We start from the raw sequence: 16,541 nt of genomic DNA on the forward strand, positions 1-16,541 counted from the left end.
TAATGATGCAGAAAATTCACCTTGAAATCACTGGAATAAATTACACTTTAAAACATATTTACACACAAAGTCATGGTCAGCACGATGGCGCAGTGGGTAGCGATGTCGCCTCACAGCAAGAAGGTTGCTGGTTCGAGCCTCGGCTGGGTCAGTTGGCATTTCTGTGTGGAGTTTGCAGGTTCTCCCCATCCAAAGACATGTGCTTTAGGTGAATTGGGTAAGATTAACTGTCTGTGTTGTGTGTGAATGAGAGTGTATGGGTGTTCCCCGCTGCATAAAACATGTGCTGGATTAGTTGGCGATTCATTCTGCTGATGTGTGACCCCTGATTAATAAAGGGACTAGGCCTAAAAGAAAATGAATGAATAAACAAATTGGTTATATTGAATTAAAATAATATTTCACCATCTTACTGTTTTATTATGTATTGTTTATTTATTACTTACATTATTGTTTATTAATTATTTAAATTATGTTGTTTATTTATATCTACATTAACAATACTATTTATTGATCAAATAAATGTGCCAAAATGAATGCATAAATGAATGCTAAATTAAATCAAATAAATGCAAATCTTTCATAAAAGAGATAGTTCACTATTTATATATAGTTCAGTTTTTTTCACTTATCCTTTACCCTCCACTTTTTTCCAAACTCTAAATTTCTAAATGAGATATTTAGAAAAATTGTTAGTAACTAACCCATAGTACTCATCTGTAGTATTTTTGACATTTATGATATTCAGTGGTAACCAACCTTCTTCAAAGTATCTTCTTTTAATAAAACAAATTTAATTGTACAAGCTAGGAACAATCTGAGAGTAAATGGTAAGTCATTTTTCATATTTAGGTAAACTATGCCTTTACCAAGCCTTTGTGATTCCAAAGTTAGATTGGTAATATCATGACTCAAGTTGAATGTAACTGAATTCCTTCATTTTCTTTGTCTCTCTTCTTTTTAATTAATTCGAGAATATTTTACAAATGCTACTAATGTTGTGAACAGAACTGGTTGGATTTATGACATTTGTCCACCAGAGCTGGAGCAGCGGCGATCTCTTCTCCTGAACGGATGAACGGCTGTGGTGCTGGATATGGGTCTTGACAGGATGTCCTGAATCTTCTTGTTGTACTGCTCTTCGTACATTAGACCCTTCTGGAACTCATATTCTTTCTCAGCTTCTTCTGCTTCACGAATGCGCTGGCGGTACATCATCTGAGCCAATAAATCAGCCTGATACTCCTTAGTGGCTTCCCTGAAACTAGAAATTTATCAATCAAAGATTATTGTTTTGTATTTATTTTTAACAGGATGATTAAGTAGAACAGCTTTAATAGACAAGAACATACTGAGCCTTTTCTTCTTCGTCCAGCAATTTGTTTGCTTGAATTATTCGATCAAGCTCCTCTTTTTCTTTAAAAGCCTCAGCCTGCTTTTGCATGTTCTCATTCACTAAAAAAAGAGAGATTACACTTTCATTTTTATTTGTTGTACAACATTTTTTTATACTGTATATTTTTGGGTTAAAGACAAAAACAAAATTCATACAGTTGAATTATTAGTCGCCCCCTTGATTTAGATTTTTTTAAAAAAATATTTTCCAAATGATGTTTAACAAAGCAAGAAAATTTTCACAGTATGTCTGGTCATATTTTTTTCTTTTGGAGAAAGTCTTGTTTGTTTTATTTAGGCTAAAATAAAAGCTTTTTAATTTTTAAAAAAACATTTTAAGGTCAATATCATTAGCCCCTTTAAGCTATATTTTTTTCGATAGTTTACAGAACAGTTATACAATAACCTGCCTAATCAACCTAACCTGCCTAGTAAACCTAATTAACCTAGTTAAGCCATTAAATGTCACTTCAAGCTGTATAGAAGTGTCTTGAAAGATATCTGGTAAATATTATGTACTGTCATCATGGCAAAGATAAAATAAATCAGCAATTAGAAATGAGTTATTAAAACTATTATATTTAAAAAATGTGTTGACAAAAATCTTCTTTTCATTAAACAGAAATTGGGGGAAAAATAAACAGGGGGGTTAATAATTCTGACTTCAACAGTATATGTAGACAGTCAGACAGACAGCCCACAGACACACAGATAGAAAGGTAGATGGACAGATGGAGGGATGGATAGACAGACGGACAGACAGACAGACATATATACATACATACATATATATACAAAGACACAAACAGATAAATAGATATATAGACAGACAGACAGATAGAAAAAGATAGTTAGACAGACAGACACTGACAGACAGACAGACAGACAGACAGACAGATGGACAGATGAACAGACGGATGGACAATAAAATCCACATTAAAAAAACAAACAAACAGGAAAGCGTGGATGAGGGGGATGATGGCGTCTGTTGCCATCATCCCTGTCGATAATATGGGAATATTTTGGTTTTAAAGTCACAGACACTGAACAAAAACAGGTAATCTGTAAGAATTGTTGCCTCAGCACGAGGAAATACAACAACCAGCACTTAAAAAAGCACCACAGGCAGCTAGATGAGGAGTGCTTGACTTGGTAAAAAGTCAACTCAAAGTATTGCCAGTGACACTCAATCTAGTAGCAAGCAACAGCAAAGTACAATTTCAGAGGTGTTTCAGCCACGTTAGTATTTTTATAATTATTATTTTTTGTTTTTATAATTAGCTAAACTATCTCCCTAATTTGGCTGCATGTTGGCGCAGTGAGTAGCATGTTCAAATCAAAGCAAGAAGGTCGCTGGTTCGAACCTCAGCTGGGTCAGTTGGCGTTTCTGTGTGGAGTTTGCATGTTCTCCCCGTGTTGGCATGGGTTTCCTCCTGGTGCTCCGGTTTCCTCCACAAGTCCAAAAAACATGTGGTATAGGTGAATTGGATAAGCTAAATTGTCCGTAGTGTATGTGTGTGAATGAGTGTGTATGGATGTTTCACAGTGATGGGTTGCAACTGGAAGGGCATCCGTTGCGTAAAACATATGCTGGATAAGTTGACAGTTCATTCCGCTGTGGCCACCCCAGATTAATAAAGGTACTAATCTGAAAAGAAAATGAATGAATGAAGCTTCCTAATTTAAGTTCAGCTTGTTTACAGAAAGATAAGGTCATTTCATTTATGACTCTTTGGGGAAAAAAAGAGAAAACTTTTCTGAATATTTAAAAACAAATTTGAATAACTGTTTAAGTAAGTTGATATCTTTTCAGTTCCTTTTTTAACTAAAACTCACTGCAGTTTAGCATTCAGAAGCTACGATTCAGATTATTGAGCTGAAGCTTGACTACAAGATTAAAACGCAAATCAAATCGAAATTGCAATATCTGTCAAAAAAAATATCTGTCGCAAAGCCCTACTAGACAGACACAAAGACATAAACAGATAGATAGACAGACATAGATAGACAGACATAGATAGACAGACATCAATTAACAGTTTAAAGAATAAAAAAAAATTGCGTAACACAAAACAAAAAATCCTAAACCTAGAGAAAGTTTTGATGAGGCTTCTTAATTTTTTTCTATATCTGTATATCTTTATTCTTAAATCTTATCTTGAATTATATCTAAACTGCCTGATCTTGATATATTTTCCTCACACTTTTCTTGGATCTGCAGTCGGAGAGTGTCCATGACGTCCTTCATGAGTCTGTCTCTCGCTGTCTTCTCCAGACGCCACTGCGCTTCTCTGCGGGCCCAGGCCTGCTGGAGCTCCGACTCAAACAGCTGCTCTGTCTCTGCTTCCAGACGCTTCTGCTCCTCCAGCTGCTGTGACAGATACTCCCGGTACCGGCGCTGCTCCTCCTGACGCTCCAGCTGTTCAATTCAGAAAGGAGGATATCATTTCGTTTTTTGGGCTGAACAGATTCTTTAGGCCATGGTCAGGTATGGGCTGAGGTCAAACCTTTTTGAGGACCTCATCCTGCTTCTCATCTTTCTCCTGTGCCAGCAGCTGCTCCAGGATGCTCATATCCAGAGCGAGCTCTTCCTGTCGATCTCGAGTGAGACGCTTCATCTTGAGCCGGAGGGAAAGGTCTAGTTGCTTGCGCCGTTTCTCCTGGTCTTGGAGCTTCTGCCGGTGTTCTCTTTCTGCCTCCAGACGTAGCATCTCCCGCTGGTCTTTCTAAGGAGCACAACATTTTGAAGAATCAGTATAATACCTTCAGTTTTTCTTAAATATTATTTTCTTAATATTTTATTATTTAAAAATATTTGCAAAAAAATTAAAAATTATATTTAATTTCTAAAAAATTGAACAAGAGAATATTTGATATTAATACAAATAAAGACTACATTTAACAGTGCAATAACATTTTATAAGTGTATAATTAGTTCTATTTTTATAATTATAATTTAAAATATTTTTTGTTGTATTTATAATATTTAATTTCTTTTATTTAAATGTTGTAATAAATAACATTTGGGGTTCTCTCCTTGAAAATATGGAAATGTATACTCTCTGCATACTGGATGATAGTTCATTTTTATATTCTTCACTGCTGTGTGATCCCATGTGACATCATGACCAGGCTTTTAGTTTGGTGTATTAGTTTATACTGTATAGATTATACTGTTAGATTGTATTGTACAAGATTATTATTATTACTATTATTATTAAATTATTCTTATTGTTATTACTATTATTATTATTGTATTTTTTAATGTAATTATGTATTGTTGTATTTTTTATTTTTTATTTTTAATATCTAGAGGTCATTAATTGTCACAATCATTTAGATCCTGGTTTACTTCTCTCTCCCTCTATTTGTGAAAATGTACAGTTATAATCTAATATGTGTGATATTTATCATTAAAAAATATATCTATAAATAAAGTTAGGAAAAAAAGTTGAAATAACGAAATAGAATTTTTTTTTTTTAAGATAATAATGTTATAATTGTATGCATTATCATATTATTTAAAAGTATTATTTTAAATAGTTTTATTTTATATATATATATATATATATATATATATATATATATATATATATATATATATATATATATATGTAATATTATTATATATGTCATATTTTATAATATCTTATAATAATAATAATAATAATATATATATATATAATTATATTAATTACAAACATTACCTAAATATATCAATATTGTTTAAAAATAATAATATTAACTTTTTAATTTATATTTTTTGCAAGTGTCAAATGAATACCAAATTAATATCTTATTTATATTATTTAAAAACCTTTTCTTTCCTTTTTATTTTTATAACGCTGCAATACTAACCAAAAATACTGCAAAAACTAAAAAAATAACAATATACATTAATTTAAAGAAATTGTAATTGATTGTTGCTTTTTAACTGTGAAAACAGAGACAATAAGCAGACATATTTCAATATTATACGTCAGTCAATCAAAAAAATATCTAACATTGTCTATTTAGCCATTATCATCTAGATAAATCAGAAGTCGGAATGAAAAGATCAGCACCAGTAGCTGTGCCTCCTCCTGCTTCAGCTCCTTGGCCTGGATTCTCTGCTGCTCAGCCATGTCCATCTGAGTCTGCAGGACTGCTTTCTGCTGGAGGTTGTTCTCTCTCTGCCGTTGAAGCTCCAGGTTGTGGCGCTCCTCTTTCGCCAGCCTGTCGCTCTCCCACATCTGTGCAAACAGTTTTTCTTCTTCCTCCTGCACCCGTCGCACTTCCTCCTTCGTACGGATTTGAGATTCCCTCTCGGTGCAAACCTGATCCTGTCTGCGCTTTATCTGAACAGCACGCAGCTCCTCACTCTGCTCTCTACAACATAGCAAGATCCAATATGCTGTAATTTTATTTAAAGTTCATTACGGTTCATCTAAAGATGGTTCTAGACCACAGTAACTGAGGGACAACTTGTGCTTTTAAGGACCACACTTTAATTTTGATCTCATCTTACATTCAGGATTATTTTATATAATTTTGTGCGTCAAAGTTTTTATGTATTTATATTTCTGTTAGAAAAATTTTGCATTATATTAAAGACATCCCACACAATTTTTTTTTTATAAAAGTGTATAATCTGAGTATTTGTTTGTATAATAAAAATTAGTAAAATAGTATATTTATATTATTTAACAAATATTTGTTATATTATTATTATTATTTCTTTATTTAAACATTTCATATTTTAAATAAATGAAATATTTACTTTAATATTAATGGAATGCTTTACTAAGGAGTACATTTAACACCGCTACTTTTTCAAGTTTACCATTTTAGTACTACATGTGTATTTAATGCAATTTAAATATTGTATTAATATTATTTCAAATATTAATTATAAAATTTAATTTTTATTTTATTCATGTAATTATTTTAGAAGTAATTCATTAATAATGCTAAAATTAGTAAACATGCATTTAATCGGGTTAATTTTTTTACATTTACACTATTTAAATATCATGTTTAAATGACATAAAAGTAATTTTCTGCTTCTATAACTATTTTGTGTATCACTCTGCAAAGCTAATAAATATTTTTAAAGAAATGTAATATTTTTAAACAAAACATATTAACCTTTAAAAAAAACAAAACAACAACAAAAACAACAACAACAGCAAAAGTCTGATATAACCTGCTTATATATCTGATATAAAACATAAGCATTTTTTAGGTATGTCAAATAATAGAGTAGCTAAATTCCATAAATATTGTTCATTGTTTGAACAGAACTATTTTTGGTATTCACTATTTTTGACCATTTTAATATCAAAGCACCAATCCTCCATTATGTCATGTAATTTGAATTAAAGCACAGACAACAGAATACATGTGATTTGTTTGTGTTTGCAGTGTTACCATGTCCACATATTATAAGTATTTATGAGCTTTTTGCTTATAGGCTTGAATCATAAATCAATCTGGTTATTGGAGGTCAGGTGTGAATAATGCTAATTTGATAATGATACAAATTTCTTGCTCTATGCAACTGAATATTGCACTCATACATTTTAAAAACCTTTGGGTGCTTTTTTACACAATTTTGGGCCGACTATAGACAAAACCCAACTGTTGAGTGAAAAATTTAATTAAAAACTTTATTCCAAACTTTGGGTATGCCCATATTTGACTCAAAATTGTCCTTGGAAAAAAGAGAGACGCACCTCTGATTATGCATTAAAGAGATAGTTCAGCCAAACCTAAAAATTCTGCCATCATTTATTCATTCTTTAGTCACAAACCTGTTTGAGTTTATTTTTTTCTGTTGATCATAACAAAAGTTATTTTGAAAAATTTTGAAAATAAAACCATTGACTTTCATTGTATTTGTTTTTCCTACTAGTGAAGTCAGTGGTTACAGGTTTCTAACATTTTTCAAAATGACCTATTTTGTGTCCAACAGAAAAAAAGAAACTCATAAAGGTTTCAGACCACTTGAGGTCATGTAAATAGTGTGTAAATATTCATTTTTTTGGTGAAAATCCCTTTAGATATGATACTGAAAATTAGTTTTAATTATTTCATTACACCAGAATTCCAAATTTAAGGAAGACAGAGGAGTGGCCAAGCATTTTGACAAGCGGGAACCTCTAGAACCAATCCTGGGTCCAATCACTAATGATATAATCTCCTACCTGAAAAGTTGATCGAGTTTATCAGCAACAACTCTCTGTCTCTCACTCTCTCTTCTCTCTCGAAGAGTCTTGGCTCTTTCATGCATCTTAGCCTGCCTCTCCAACACTGTCTCTTTTTTTGCCTCCATCTCCTTGAAGAGTTCCAGTTCCTCTGACTCCAGCAGTTCACGAAGCCTGGCAAAAAAAAAAAAAAAAGACAAAGTCATTGCATTACAATGAAAGTTTTCTTAATAATTCATGAAGTTATTCCGTTCAGACCTTTCCCTCTTTTCATCAATGCCCATCTGGTACTGATCTAGTGCATCTTGTAGATGTCTGTTAACAGTGGCAGACACCACACGGCGCTGTGTGTTTCTTTCCCATCGCATTCTCACATCACATGAGCTTTGATCTTTGGTGAACTCCAGCACCTCGCCTCGCGTCGCCTCCTGCTTCCTTCTCCTTACAAATATGTCATCTATGTCTCTGGATAAAGGAGGTCTTGCTTTCTGAAATGTACAAATTTGGAGTGAATTCATAAAAGCTCCATTCATATAAATGTCTTTTCTATCTTTCTACCTTCTCTCTTTTACTGAAGACAAACTTATGTTAATGTCTATCTAATGTTGATAGATAGATAGATAGATAGATAGATAGATAGATAGAAAGATAGATAGATAGATAGATAGATAGATAGATAGATAGATAGATAGATAGATAGATAGATAGATAGATAGATAGATAGATAGATAGATTTCTCTTTGGGCACATAAAATTTATGTATAATGAAAATGTTTTACTATAGTTACTATAGCATAATATTATAAAATAGTAGGCCTATCATTGTATACATTAATGTATAGTATATGCCTGTCTGTTATGATATAGTAGGCCTGATTGTAAGGTTATTTATTACTATATGACTATTAGAATTATTATTGTATAATTATTATGACGTTAATATATTCAATATAAAACATGTAACGTTAATAATGGTCAACACAAATAACTCACCAATGCCACTGAATGTGCAGGTCCAGTAATTTCGCGACACCGAATCCTGCTTCTTTGGGCTGTCAACATTGTTAATTTTTTTCTTACCTTATTTATTTAGGTTTACCCTTTAAATGGTTTACTAATTTCTGACACTCAAGACAGCTTTAGAAACGACCGTCTAACACTCAATAAATGAAGTTGTGTTTACGGAACTGAAGTGATGTTGCCATAACAACGAAAAAGGACCACTTCGATACATCAGCCAAAGAGCTTAGAATCACTCTATGCTCTTTGCATCAGCCTATCTGCGCCTCCCATGTGCGCCTATAGTTATGTGATGATGATGATAATTATGTTAGCTTATAATTGTAAAATATTATTTTAAATATATCGAAATGCTAGAAATAAACTACTGCCGTGAACTTTTGCCCACTTATTGACGGGCTTTTATGTTAGAAAATAAAATAAAAGCCCCTACATAAACGGTTTATTTCATGATTATTTCTTGTGTTCTTCTTATTTATAAATAATAACATGAAAACGTAAAACGCATAAAATACTTATCATATTCATCTTTTGCTTATATAGCTAATGTTAAATACTGCTGTTGTATACATTAATATGACAGTTATAAAAAACTAAATCAAAAAATATTTTTACAGTACAATTCAAATGAAAGAAACACAACAGGGATATAAAAATCTTCTTCTTCTTTTTTTTTTATATTTCGCATGTTGTGGTTGTTCTTAATAATTCTATATAACATAATGCTAAAAAGTTTCCCAGTGATGGGTTTCAGCTGGAAGGGCATCCGCTACGTAAAACATGTGCTATATAAGTTGGCGGTTCGTTCCGCTGTGGCGACCCAAGATTGACTATGCCGAAAAGAAAATAATTGAATGAATGAATAACGCAAAAAGTTGTCCCTCATGTTAGCGGTTTAAGCTTTTATTTTGAAAATTCTTTCCTCTTAGCATTTCCGATGATGTCACGTCTCTAGAAGGCGCCAAAGTTTGGACAGACGCTCTTGTATTATTATGTCTGCATAGACACTTATCAAGGGGGTGTGTGATTATAACAACAAATTACATTAACAAACCGCTTCACATGGGACAACGTTACCTCTGATATACGCGAAGGTATGTTTGTTTTAGCTAAATTAAAACTAATATCCGACAGCCCAAAGCTATCAGATTTGACGTTTCACTGTTTACAATTGCCTGCCCCGTAACATTTATCATGTTTACTGTTATATTTATTTACTAAAAACTAACATATGTCCTGTAAGTGTTATAGTCTATTAGCTTGTTATGCTGATTTGCTTTTACAAGGTTGTTCTGACTGACTTATGCCCACAGATTGCATAATGGCTGTGCCTTTTGTTAAAGACTGGGATGTGGTACAAACTCTTGGAGAGGGAGCATATGGAGAGTAAGTGACCAATGCACTTCATATTCGTTCCATCTTGATCAGTTGCAGTCTTAAAATTGTATTAATCTGCTTCAAATCATTGTAGGGTGCGACTGCTGGTCAACAAGAAGACAGAAGAGGCTGTGGCGGTGAAAGTTGTGGACATGGCAAAAGCCAAGGATTGCATCGAGAATGTGAAGAAGGAGGTCTGCATATGCAAGATGCTTTCACACCCCAACATTGTACGTTTCTTTGGGCACAGGAGTGAGGGGACGACACAGTACATCTTTCTGGAGTACTGTAGCGGAGGAGAGCTCTTTGACCGAATAGGTAATTGAACATTTTGGGTTCATTCAATAATTGTTGCATCCTTTTTGTTTTTGAGTCGTGTAGATGAGTCAGGGTTCAACGCTGGGGAGTTTTTCTACTGGTCTGATCGGGCCAATGATTCATATTTTTACTTGCCCTGACAAAAATTTTTACAGGCCCAAAAACAAAAAAGAGAAGTTAATAGCTTTTTTTTAGCCACATATTTTAAATAATGTGACATAAATAATGTCTGTGAATCTAGAAAATAAATATTTATAATGAGCAAAATTCTCAGTGTTGTGCAAACAAAAAGAGCAGTACGGAAAATGTGCAGGTTTTTTATTGCAGTTTGAAATTATATAAAAAATGGTGGCCGACTTGTAATACTGACGGCAAATTGTGCAAAACATTACTTCATTTTTCTCATGTTGTACCCATGTAAATGTCTGCTTCTAAGATGTTAAACACAGACATTTTCTTTTATCCTTATATTTTGATGTTGCTGTCACTTCACCACTGGTTGTTACCAGGTTATGGGGAAAAATATAGCATGCTCAATACACAAAATCAGATAAGAGCAACCAAAAAACAATATGGTGTTTACGACATCACAGAAAAGGTAGCATTTAAAGACTTAAAAACACAAACTTAAAATGCTTGCATTTGACCAATAATCGCAGGTCAATTAAGCTTTAGTGACAAGGCAGCACTTTCCCAATCGTAATGATCCTGTCTACTATCCCAAGTGTCTCTCACGCTGGCCCCGGGCCATCAGGCAGTCCTTGTTGTTGAGCCCTGTGAGTAAATCAACTGTAAAAAAAACAAATGTTCCCATCCTTTGCTTTCTTGTCAGAATTGATTTATTAAAATAAAGGCATTAAAATACCTAAAATTTATCTAAAGTATATTTTGTCAATCTTTCTGACAGAACCGGATGTTGGGATGCCAGAAAAGGAGGCGCACAGGTTTTTTCAGCAGCTGATAGCTGGTGTGGTAAGATTTGTGATCTTTTTTTTTTTTTTTTTTTTTTTTTTTATGGTGTATTTTGAGAACCATTTACTCTTCAAAGTTGACTTTGTTGTGAAACTTGCTCCATCTCACTTACAGGAATATCTTCACAGTGTTGGGATTACACATCGTGACATAAAGCCTGAGAATATTCTTCTTGATGATAAAGGTACGTCTGAATGGTATTTTTATACAGGATAAAATGCAATGTTCCACATGGTGTTCGCGGGGTCTTAAAGTCCTAAAATGTTTTAAATTTCCAAAGCTAAATGTTAGGCCATAAAGTCTTTAATCTATTAAAATATTGTGTTGTAGGTCTTAAATCTTTTTAAACAGGTCTTAATTTTCAGTTGTTTATAAATAGTTACCCAATCTGGCCATTAACATCCATATAATCACCAACAATCCATCTTTTATTTACAAATGTCCTGTTTAACTCCATTTACCATAATTGTTTAATTATTTTCCTAATAATAATAATTATTATTATTTAAAAGTTCCACTTGTATTTACTGCTTAGGACACTAACCTGGATGGACTGTTTTGCATACATTTAGTTTATTATAATAACTTTTAAAACATTTGTCCATTTTTCAGAAAGTCTATGTTGAAAAAAAGAGTGTTTGCAGCTAGAACTTGCTTGTTTTGACACAATATTTTGCTAATAGATATTTAAATTTGTTATTCAATTATCATAGTATTATTAAATTATATAATTTTTTATAGTGCAAAAATAAATATTTTTTTTTATCTGGGCCATTTAAAAAATTCTTTAGGGTTTAGCCCTGTATGAGTCTAAAATTTGTACATAATGGTCAAAATGTCTTAAAAAGTCTTAAATTTAACTTGGTGAAACCTGCAGAAGTTCCAGCTTCACAGATAAATTCAGCAGCAATATCCATGACACAAACACACACAGAAAAGCATTTTATTATCGATGTGCTGATATGAAATTGCAATATAGTCTGCTTTGGAGAGCTGGGGGTCTGTTTGGATTGTCAAATAAATTAATAAGCAAAATAAACAGTCCAGTAAAATTAAAAATGTACTCAAATTAAACTGGGCACATTACTATAGTAGTAGATCAATACAGACTAAACTAACATAAACTTAATATTTTTCAAATATTGTTTTACACAGTAGTCTATGGCATGATCATATTTTGGGGTCTGTGACATCTACAAGAATAAACATCTGTGTTGTAGTGGATGGACATTATGCATATAAAATATTTTGCTAACACTACAATAAAGTCCAATTATATAGTCCATTTAAAATCAAATACTTTCTTCGCTGTATTTTTTATCTTTACTTATGAGATATTCATTCTTGTTATCTCAGGTGCGTTAAAAAACATTAAAAGACAAAATAATGTATTGGTAATTGTTGAAAAGAACATTTAATTAAGACGAATAAATGCTTAAGTTTTCAGTATTAGTTCATGTTTACATAGTAAACTAATTTTAACAATTGATTCTAAGTATCAAGTGTAGCGAGCATTACTAAGATGTGCACTATAAATTATTAGTTTAACAATATACAGGCTTGTATATGTAGACTGTATACAGGCATTTCTTCAATTTCAAAGTCCTAAAAAGTCTTAAATTCACTGAAATATTGTGTTGTGGGTCTTAAATAATTTTAAACTTGTTTTAACTTTCCTATGTTCATGTAAAGCTACCCAATTGGACCAACACCCAGGCAATTACCAACATTTCATCACTATCTCATTAAAAGTTCTAGCAAAAGTTTATTAACTCTATTTACCATACCTATTAATATAACATTTGTTTTTACAGTTTTTTTTAAGCTTTAACTGGGCCATTAGAAAAAATCCTTAGCGTTTAACCTTGTGCAAGTCAGAAATTTTATTCATAATGGTCTTAAAAAGTCTTAAATTAGACTTGATGAAACCTTTGGAAACCAAAATATAATTTTGATATATACATTTTGTGTATTTTCTGTCAGATAATCTGAAGATCTCTGACTTTGGCCTGGCTACCATGTTCAGGCACCGTGGCCGTGAGCGAGCTTTGAACCGTCTGTGTGGTACTCTGCCCTATGTTGCCCCAGAGTTGATGTCACGCTCATCTTTTAACGCTCAGCCTGCGGACACTTGGGCTTGTGGCATTGTGCTCACTGCAATGTTAGCTGGAGGTAAGACTCTATTGATTTTATATTTATTTATTTTTTTATGAAAATATTATAACCAGAAGTTTAAAAAAGGCCCAAGATTGTATCTTTAACATTTTATTGCATCGTATTGTGTTGAATTTCTCAACAGAGTTACCCTGGGATCAGCCGAGTGAAAACTGTCAGGAGTATTTGGACTGGCTGGAAAGAAAGACCTACCTTACGCCCTGGAAGAAAATTGATGCGGTACCCCTTAGTAAGTATCTTCGACTTGCTAAATTTGACAATATTTAAATATTTATTATAGATTTCACTTTGGCCGGAAGGCAGCCACTCAAAACTACTGCATACAAACATTCAGAACACCTCTGATGTTAAGAAGTTTTGTTTGTTTTTGATCAGGTCTGTTGTCTAAGATATTACTGCACAATCCAGAAGACAGGTTCACCATTCCTGAAATTAAGAAACACCGCTGGTTTAGCAGAAGTTTCAAATCAGGTACTGTTTCAAACATCAGCTCAGTAGCTCTGCAAGTGCTTTAAGAGTGTTTGTGTTTGTGACTGTTTTGCGTCTGAATTTTTGACCACAGCAGTACAACGTCAGGGCATCACACCAGCAGCCAAGATTCAACGGGCTGACTCTGAGCTAAGACGAAAAAACAGGTCAGTATGATAAATACATACAGTGCATCCAGAAAGAATTCACAGCGCTTTACTTTTTCCAAATTTTTTTATGTTACAGTCTTTTTCCAAAATAGATAAGGACAGGTGTGCCAAACTTGTGGCATCATATTCAAAAAGACATGAGGCTGTAATTGCTGCCAAAAGTGCATCAACAAAGTATTAAGCAAAGGCTGTGAATACTTATGAACAGGGTTTTTCAGCTTTTTTATTTTTAATAAATTTGCAACAATTTCAAAAAATCTTTTTCACATTGTCATTATGGGATATTGTGTGTAGAATTTTAAAGAAATACATGAATTTAATCCATTTTGGAATAAGGCTGTAACATGAAAAATTAAAGCACTATAAATACTTTCCGGATGCACTGTATGTTGCCTTAATGACTGTTTAGTATTGAGCAAAACTCATGAGCTATTTTCTGCTATAAGGGGCACATAATCACTACCTGTGTGTTTCCTCAGTGATGACCGAGCGCAGATCTCAAGCTCTCAGCCTGAGCCACAGGGATTATGGGAGGAGAAGGAGGTTACAGTTCACACCGATGTCAGTGTCAGCTTTTCACAACCGACCTGTCCTGACCACATGCTGCTGGGCACACAACTGCTTGGCACACCGGGTGCAAGCCAGGTAACAATTTCAATACAGTTAATAATAATTATACAGTATTTTTCAGAAAAAAAGTTACATCTGCTCTAAATTGCATAGTTAATATTTAGATTTGTTGCGATTTGTAGTTTTATTCAGGAAAATAGGCTCCACAATGAATCTTTTAAATTTCACAGTATTCAGAACAGAACAAATAATGACAATTAAAATAGGCTGAATGTTCATATTTAGTTTTGGTTTTGCCTTGGTTAAAATGGTTTTATTCCATGGTAATGGAATGTCACATCTAATTTGGCTCAATGTGATTAATGATTTATTATGGTTATTTTTTTCAGAGCCCCTGGCAGCGTTTGGTGAGGAGAATGACCAGGTTCTTTACTACAGAAAATACAGAGGCATCTTGCATTGCTCTCCGTGATTCTTGTATTGCTTTGGGTCACACATGGAAACAGAGCTGTAATAATCAGGTAACCAGATAATATGTAACATATTTAGCATTTTAAATAATCAAAGACAGATCTCAAACCATATAATGAACTGATCTTGTTTACATCCCCTTTATTAATAGGCGACAGTGTCTACAATGGATCGTCGCAATAATAAGCTGATATTCATAGTGCACTTCCTGGAAATGGAGGAACGTATTTTAGTTGATTTCCGGCTGTCAAAGGTGAGCTATAAATTATTAATTACTTTTATGCTGTCACTAGCTACATTTAAATCCACCTATTTTTATGCGCATTTTGGATATGCGCATAAAACGGTTGATGGAAACGCCATGATGCGCACAAATTTGAAAATATGCATAAAAAACATGCGCATAACTGAGTAGGATAAACTTTTTTTTCCAATAAGAAAAGATGCGCATAAACTTTGATATAACACTTTTACCAAACAAATTCCAGTATGCGTATTAAAAAGGTCATGTGTTTTTGTTTTAAGAGATCATGTGGTGAATGTGAATGAACAAACCAGCAGGCTGAGCACTGTAAAACATCTAAAATGCTGTAACCATTTTAGTATTAGTGTTATTATATTATCAATGACCTCCAGAATTGTCCAGAGCATGTGTGCTCCGCATCTCATGCCTTTAAATGCCACCACACATTCATTGCATATCATTATTTGTCTTCTGAGACACAAGTAATTTATTAAATAAACAAATTTATTAAAACAGCTTCTCCAACCGCTGCAAGTTCTGTTTTTACTTTTGATATTTGGCGGCAGTTAATCAGGAAGTGACGATTTTAGTTTTGTGCATCAATTTACTTAGCATCTTTTGATGGACACATAGCTACTGACTTGTTAATCAACACAACTAAAATAATCAGATTATTGAAATGCAAACAATAACCATAGCATTTTAAAATTATAAATAATGTAACTGATTTGATTAAAGCTCTGTTTTTTTGTATTCTAGGGTGACGGTTTGGAATTCAAGCGAATATTCCTGAAACTCAAACAGAAGCTGTCTGACATTATTAGCAACCAAAAGGTTTTGCCATTGATTTGATGCATATACACATTTTACCATGCAAAGCCTGCCTTCACATGAGCACACACACACACACACACACTAAATTGTTATATGTTTGTGGTATGTGTTGTGATCTGTTTGTCTGAAGTTGTATATGTCTGTTTTGTTGATCCACGAGTGAAGGAATGAAGAGAAATTGTCAGGTATAGTTTGTCTGTTCATGTTTCGTTACTGTGACAAAGAGGGTTTTAGTTTTCTACCTCCTAAATAGATTGTAGGGTTCAGAACATCACAAAAAATGGAAAATAAATCCACTTTTAATAACTCTGTTTGGCTTCGGTTTTAAATTATAAAAAGTAT

General features: G+C 33.1%; 2 protein-coding genes across 3 annotated transcripts; one reads left to right on the forward strand and one right to left on the reverse strand.

The window, feature by feature from the left end:
• Positions 1-971: 971 nt before the first annotated feature.
• On the reverse strand, positions 972-8,749 carry cfap53 (cilia and flagella associated protein 53). Its single transcript, NM_001045130.2, is given in 8 exon segments — positions 972-1,264; positions 1,353-1,455; positions 3,598-3,814; positions 3,903-4,121; positions 5,460-5,763; positions 7,581-7,754; positions 7,839-8,068; positions 8,574-8,749. Coding segments are annotated over 8 exon segments (1,560 nt in total). The 5' UTR covers positions 8,643-8,749; the 3' UTR covers positions 972-1,020.
• Positions 8,750-9,464: 715 nt separating this feature from the next.
• chek1 (checkpoint kinase 1) lies at positions 9,465-16,505 on the forward strand. Of its 2 annotated transcripts, XM_021468776.3 has the most exons (13): positions 9,554-9,694; positions 9,914-9,986; positions 10,072-10,295; positions 11,203-11,267; positions 11,382-11,451; positions 13,251-13,439; positions 13,567-13,671; positions 13,818-13,913; positions 14,005-14,077; positions 14,560-14,725; positions 15,040-15,171; positions 15,273-15,374; positions 16,125-16,505. In XM_021468776.3, exons 2-13 carry the CDS (start codon positions 9,922-9,924, stop codon positions 16,215-16,217), a joined length of 1,380 nt encoding a protein of 459 aa, XP_021324451.1. In that variant the 5' UTR covers positions 9,554-9,694; positions 9,914-9,921; the 3' UTR covers positions 16,218-16,505.
• Positions 16,506-16,541: the final 36 nt, after the last annotated feature.

The sequence above is a fragment of the Danio rerio genome, chromosome 21 (assembly GCF_049306965.1).
Source record: "Danio rerio strain Tuebingen ecotype United States chromosome 21, GRCz12tu, whole genome shotgun sequence".
Lineage (NCBI taxonomy): Eukaryota > Metazoa > Chordata > Actinopteri > Cypriniformes > Danionidae > Danio > Danio rerio.

Coding starts and splice junctions, on each gene's coding strand:
- chek1 (XM_021468776.3), top strand. CDS start 9,922: ATGGCTGTGCCTTTTGTTAAAGACTGGGATGTGGTACAAACTCTTGGA. Junction 9,987..10,071: donor GGAGAGGGAGCATATGGAGA/GTAAGTGACCAA, acceptor AAATCATTGTAG/GGTGCGACTGCTGGTCAACA. Junction 13,914..14,004: donor TAGCAGAAGTTTCAAATCAG/GTACTGTTTCAA, acceptor TTTTGACCACAG/CAGTACAACGTCAGGGCATC.